The sequence below is a fragment of the Hippoglossus hippoglossus genome, chromosome 5 (assembly GCF_009819705.1).
Source record: "Hippoglossus hippoglossus isolate fHipHip1 chromosome 5, fHipHip1.pri, whole genome shotgun sequence".
NCBI classification, from domain to species: Eukaryota; Metazoa; Chordata; class Actinopteri; order Pleuronectiformes; family Pleuronectidae; genus Hippoglossus; species Hippoglossus hippoglossus.
This window is the reverse complement of record NC_047155.1, coordinates 23,303,918-23,309,917: the sequence shown is the minus strand read 5'-3', so window position 1 is coordinate 23,309,917 and position 6,000 is coordinate 23,303,918. Positions and strand designations below refer to the sequence as shown.

Here is a 6,000-nt window from a genome sequence, read left to right as displayed (position 1 = left end):
TCCCCAGACATCTTTAACAGACCCCCGCAGGACTGGCAGTTAGGTGAAGCTATGTCTGCCATGACAGTGAGATGCTGTAGGTCACTAACTGAAGGTCTTTCTAGGCAGCTTGACAGGCTTCCCTTCCAAGTCTATTTAAAGTCAAGCAAAGCAAATGTAGTCACGGCTTGCTGTTTAGAAACAGTGATTTCATTGGATCTGAAATACAAGAGATGAAAAATGTGAGAGTGTGTGTGTGTGTGTGTGTGTGTGTGTAGAGTGTGCTGTATAGATGTGGCATTAAAAATGAAGCCAGAAGGCAAACATGAATCATGGATCATTTATCTCAGGGATGTGGTGGTAAAACACAAGCTGGATAAACTCTAATCGTTTTGTAGGTAAAAGCCATCAGTAAAAATAAGATACATCATGTTTTTCTTTGGTAGTCAATAATTTCCCTTTTATTAGATATACAGCGAAAGAAAAATGAGAAAGATCCATGTTGGTTTTTAAATAATAAATGTAGTGTGTTGCTGTGTTTACACTGGACGTGAATGATGGACATTCACGTCCATCATTCCAAATCACATGACAAATGAATCTCTCCTTGCTGTGGTCTGTTCATCGTAGTGTGTTTAAAAGAAGCCGTGCAGCTCCTGAGTGATGTGTCTAAGTGTGTGTGCAGCCTTGTTAACCCTTTGCTTCTGCTTTATTGGGCAGGAGGGGGCTGCAGCAGCGGGGCTCTCGCTGGGATCCTGGAGTGCGTCAGATTGTCTGCGAGCCTGTGTTTGGATAAGGCAGCATGCCCCATTGTCTATGATGCCCCAGCTGGGCCGAGGTATGCCTCCACACTCCTGAAATAGAAAGACAGCTGAGGGCTGCCATGCATACTGAGGGCAGGGCTGGCTGGGCCGGCCGGGCCCACTGACCCAGACCACAACTTAGCACAATGAAAGACAGGGTATTGTCTGGAGCCAGAGGCTAATAGCCGAGGTATCAAACCTCCCACAGGGCTCGCTAAAAGACTGATTAAGTCTGCCGTGTGTTGTTATAGGGTGGAGTGGGTGTGGAGGAGTAATTGGGGCTTTAGAGTATGTTTGTGCCACGCGTCTGCCCGTCTCCACGCTGATGAACTGACGGCATTGACCTGAGCCCACACAGTTGCTGCAAGGTATTGGGGGCAGGCGAAAGGCGATTACAGAAATATCCACCAGCAATGAATGCTTTGATCCAAAATGAAACGCTGCTTCACTGCCTTTTTTTAGATTACATCAATAGACGAAGATAGTTAGGTTAATATTTGTTCTGTCAAGCAAACCATCGAACATTATTTATGTAGGATCGTTCAAACCAGCTCAAGTTAAAAACTAAACCCAGAGTGCACAAAACAAAAAGTTTACATTTTCAGAGATACGTTTATATGTATAGATCCAGGGCGTAGTTTACAGGAGGACGGGAGGGTTAAAATTCCCCTAATAATCAAAGCTGGCCTGTACAACTCCCCCAATGCTCATAACATACACCTGGATGAAAAATATTCACTCTTATAAAACACGAAAGTGTCTGGTTTTCTCCATTCAATTTAATTTGCAGCAATAATTACTTTTTTAACCCCACTTTTATTGTAGCTACTTTGGCTACTAGCTTGTCGGTATTATCTGGCAAGTACGATGTGTTAATAGTGAATATTTATAAGGTGTATAAAGTGATTATTCATTGGTATGGAATTATGATTTAGAGATTATCCAGAGTATTTGACCTCCCCCCCCCCCCCCCCCCCCAGCATTCAACCCAAAGTTACATTCTTGGTATAGATATATAGATAGATAAATAAAATGCACAGATTTGGCTTATGTGAGTGAAGAGTTAAAGAAAAAGAGAAAGAGCGAGACAGAACATTTGGTTTTCCTCTTTTGGTAGTATATCTGATGAACAGTCCCACCTGTGCAGAGGCCGAACATGGAGAGAGATGTGACAGTGTGGTGTGCGATTAAACGCGGCCGAGAATGACTGCAGTCATAATTCCCAATCTTTCTCCATCTCGCTGCCTAAGCCTCCTGGCATTCGGTGCATGATGATCTAAAACAACTGTGACCGACCCCCAGATCTAGTCTTGATGCCCAAAATGTCGGCCCCTCGCCTGCAGATCACCAAACACTCGGTTGGCCGACCCCCAAGAATGAGCCGAGGACTCTGGACCAACATTTCGGGGGCTGGGGCCTTCAGCTGGACTCCAGTTTGGTCATTATATATGGGAAAGTAATTCAAAGCACAAATGTCTAACAAACAAAACATGAGCATTAATGAGCCTGGCCACATTAGGGTCTAAATGATTTTGAGGAACACTGGGGACGTAAGTAGAGCTGTTGCTGTGAGAAGTCAGCTGTTGCAGTGGGCTGCAGTATAGCGGTGCAGAGAGATGTGCTGGGGGACAACACTAGCCCTGCATGCACTTCATATGTGTTTCTGTGTGTGTGTGTGTGTTTATGTGCCGGAGTATGTGAACTTATTTAAAGCCAGCGGCTCTGGGGACTTTGGGATTCATCTCCTACTCATGTGTTATCAGCATGCCAGCTTTTCAAATGCTGCACCAAGTGACATAGTACATAAACCAGCCTCTGCCTCTGAAGAGCCCCTTGTCCCAGAATAGCTCAGGCCCCCTCTATCTAACTGATGCCCAAGAAAGTTTGAGCCATCACGGCAACACCTCTGTCTGTCTGCCACAGGAACAGATAGTGGTGTGTCAACAAAGATGGCCGCCCATCTTTTCTTGTTTCCGTGCACGTGGATTTATGCATGCTCGCAGAGAAAAGAGAGCAAATTCTGTCCATCTTAAGACAGGTAGACCTATCACGTCTTAGGGTTTGTAAAAGTTACAGCGTCACCGTAGGCTGTGAGTGACCGTCGTCCCCTTATCTACGTGGCTTTTTACAGAATTCGTTTTCAGCCAACAGTTAACAGTCAATCACCCTATCAGGAATGCTGGACTCTGGCTTTGTCTATTCTGAGAAACTGTGGTCCCACCCCCCCACCACCACCCCACGCTGCACTGTCACCCTGCTCTCATACCAGGCACCAACCTCTCCCCTTGCTCTGAAGGTCAGATGTGGTGGAGCCAGAGTGTGAGAGGCGAAGCGCTTATGCCAGAATTACTGGTTACACAAAGTTACAACAGCTACGTGTGACAGTTCAACACACTGTGGCATCAGTGGACGTTTTCATCTGAGGCCCGAAGCGTTAAAGCTTCAAATGTTTCTATCTACGAAGAAACAATTGTAAAATGTGAATGTTTCATCATGTGATTTTGCTTAATCGTCTCTCAAGTTTATCTATTTTAAATTCAGATGAAGCTCTTTATTTTTCTGCTGGAAGCCAAGCGCCATGTTTCTCGCTATTAATATAATGTTGTATATTTATAGAAGCATGTTTAATGCCACACAGCTCCTGAAATAATCTCTTCTAAGGTTGCATCCTCTGTGGCCACACACAATAGCAGACATCCCTGTTGACACTTAACAACACAAAAGCGACAGGGCTGTTAGAGGCCAACATGAGTTCACAAGCAGCAAAGTCACCTGAAGTGGAATCCGTTCAGTTGTGTTAATCAGGAGGTTTCTTAAAACATCAGCACTATTCTATGAAAGGGACTCAGAAATACTAACTGTAAGGTGTTGATCTTTTAATATTCTCGGCAAATAACTTTCCCTGTAAATATTGGGTTAAATCTCCAGGTTGTGTCTCTGGGTGTTGGACACAAATCACAGTCCTGGTAAATGCACCAATGCACCAATGCACTGCCCTTCAAATTTTATAGAGTGAAAACATTCCCCCATAGGGATGCTCCTAATGCAGCCCCCTCTCTCCCACTCCCTTGCAGTGTGTACAGTGCATAAAATAACTGGGATACAAAAATAGCCGGCTTGGGTTTAGCGCAATGACAAAAACGTAGCTTTCCTTTTGTGTCAATTGAGACAGACGCGCAGCACCAATGGGCATCGGAGGAGGTGGCATATGCTAATGAGGGACAAATGTCCACTGACCGTGACCTTGAGGAACACAGTATAAAGGAGGGCACATCTCAGCAGACTGTCATTTCGTTGTGGCCGTCCTGAGGTCAGTGGACAACTTTCCTCCTTCGTTTGGTAGGTTGATCATTACGCCTTTTACGCGCGGGTTGGCTGCTCTTTAAAAAGTCTTCTTCAGTCTTCATTTCACTCTGAGCAGCGCATTCATACCTTTTACCTTCGCTGGCACGTGCCAGTTCACGCGCTGCACGTTTGTATATTTTCGTTCTCGTTCTCGTGATAGTGGATTTGCGCTCTTTACGCACGACTCGTGTTGTCATGGCTGCGTTTTGTTTTTGTCAATAAAAGTAAAAAGAAACAGCATAAGAACCACTGACTAACACAAAGTTTTCTGTTCTCACCAAAGGAGCCGTCTATCTCACCGTGCGCCCGGGTACTGAAGCCGACGAGGAGGTGCCACTATGCCGCAATTTGACTTGCAGGAGTTCGGCGATGCTGCACCGTTTTTACGCAAATCTGAACGGGAGCAGCTGGCGGTGCAGACCATCCCTTTTGACGGTAGGCCTAATAAGGACACCTCAGAGAAACGGAACCTTATAGGGCACATCACATCACAATTATTCATATCATTATTAAATATAGTTTTAGATGCAATCTCACATTTGTATCAGTTGCTAAATAAGTTTAAAGAAGTGCAGCAGGTGGATTCAGACTATGGTTTGATATTGCAGCTTCATGTTATACTAGTGTTTTTAAGAAATAACAAAAAAGAGACATAATATGTGTAAATAATGTCATTTTATTCACAAGTTGTGGAACTGCTGCATGGATTTATTTGGTTTTGTCAAAATCAAATGTCACAAATGTTTTGTTCTGTCATTCTCCACTTAATAAAAAAAAATACATAAATATATTGCTGTTATAACTACAATAAGAATCAATAAAATAGGTCAACTTTTTTATTTGTATAATACTTTTAATTTGTGATCATTTCATCCTCTGTCAACTTTTGGATTTGGGTGAGTTTTTGCAATTAAACTCACGTCTCTGTAGGTAAGAAGCGAGCCTGGGTCCCTGATGAAAAAGAGGCGTACATTGAGGTTGAGATCAAAGAGTTCAGCGATGACAAAGTCATTGTTGAGACCAAAGGTGGAACAGTAAGTGCTCTTAATTTTATTTTATTTTATGATCATAAAGAATATGTACAGCGGTCCCATGAGCCCCTCCTCATTTGTGCCTGTGTTCTTTCCTTCAGACCATGACAGTGAAGGATGGTGACATCCAGCAGATGAACCCTCCTAAGTTTGACATGAACGAAGACATGGCCATGCTGACGCACCTCAACGAGGCCTCTGTGCTGTTTAACCTGCGCAGACGTTACTCTTCCTGGATGATCTATGTGAGTGTCCCATTATGGACCGATGGCTCGTCCCCCTCTCTCCCATGTTTCCATGTCCCCCAAAGAGCATAATTACCCAGATGAAATTACAGAGTTAAACTTGACATCATGTCCTCTGGTTTGCTCAGACCTACTCCGGCCTCTTCTGTGTGACAGTGAATCCATACAAATGGCTGCCAGTCTACACACCCAAGGTGGTGGCTGCTTACAAAGGCAAGCGCCGCTCTGAGGCGCCACCGCACATCTACTCCATCGCAGACAATGCCTACAATGACATGCTGCGCAGTGAGTGTTTCCATGCACTACAATATTACAACAACATATACAACACAAGCATATAAGCTCTGAAACATGCAAGCCCATGTATTTATTATGTATTTTCTCCTCATCAGATCGAGAGAACCAGTCCATGCTAATCACGTAAGTATTAACTCACTGAAACAGATTTTCTTTTGTCACAAATTAGAGAAGAATCCAACTGTTTGTAACTGTATGTGATGCTATATAACATGTAGACTCTCTACATACAGCCACACGATTTTTTTCTGTCAAGAGCTTTTGGCTTTGACGATTCTCATTTTTTCCTCTCTGTTTATA

At 43.8% G+C, this 6,000-nt stretch overlaps 1 protein-coding gene across 2 annotated transcripts in view; it reads left to right on the top strand.

The window, feature by feature from the left end:
* The first annotated feature begins 4,014 nt into the window (after positions 1-4,014).
* The window catches only part of myh7ba (myosin, heavy chain 7B, cardiac muscle, beta a), a 17,623-nt gene continuing 15,637 nt past the window's right edge, over positions 4,015-6,000 (top strand). Inside the window, exons 1-6 of one of the 2 annotated variants that reach the window (XM_034584683.1) lie at positions 4,015-4,121; positions 4,411-4,562; positions 5,058-5,161; positions 5,260-5,403; positions 5,532-5,688; positions 5,796-5,823. In XM_034584683.1, coding sequence (XP_034440574.1) covers positions 4,466-4,562; positions 5,058-5,161; positions 5,260-5,403; positions 5,532-5,688; positions 5,796-5,823 — 530 coding nt within the window. In that variant the 5' untranslated portion in view covers positions 4,015-4,121; positions 4,411-4,465. Of the gene's footprint in view, positions 4,122-4,410; positions 4,563-5,057; positions 5,162-5,259; positions 5,404-5,531; positions 5,689-5,795; positions 5,824-6,000 lie in introns of those variants that run through there. The other variant, XM_034584684.1, reaches the window with a different exon arrangement.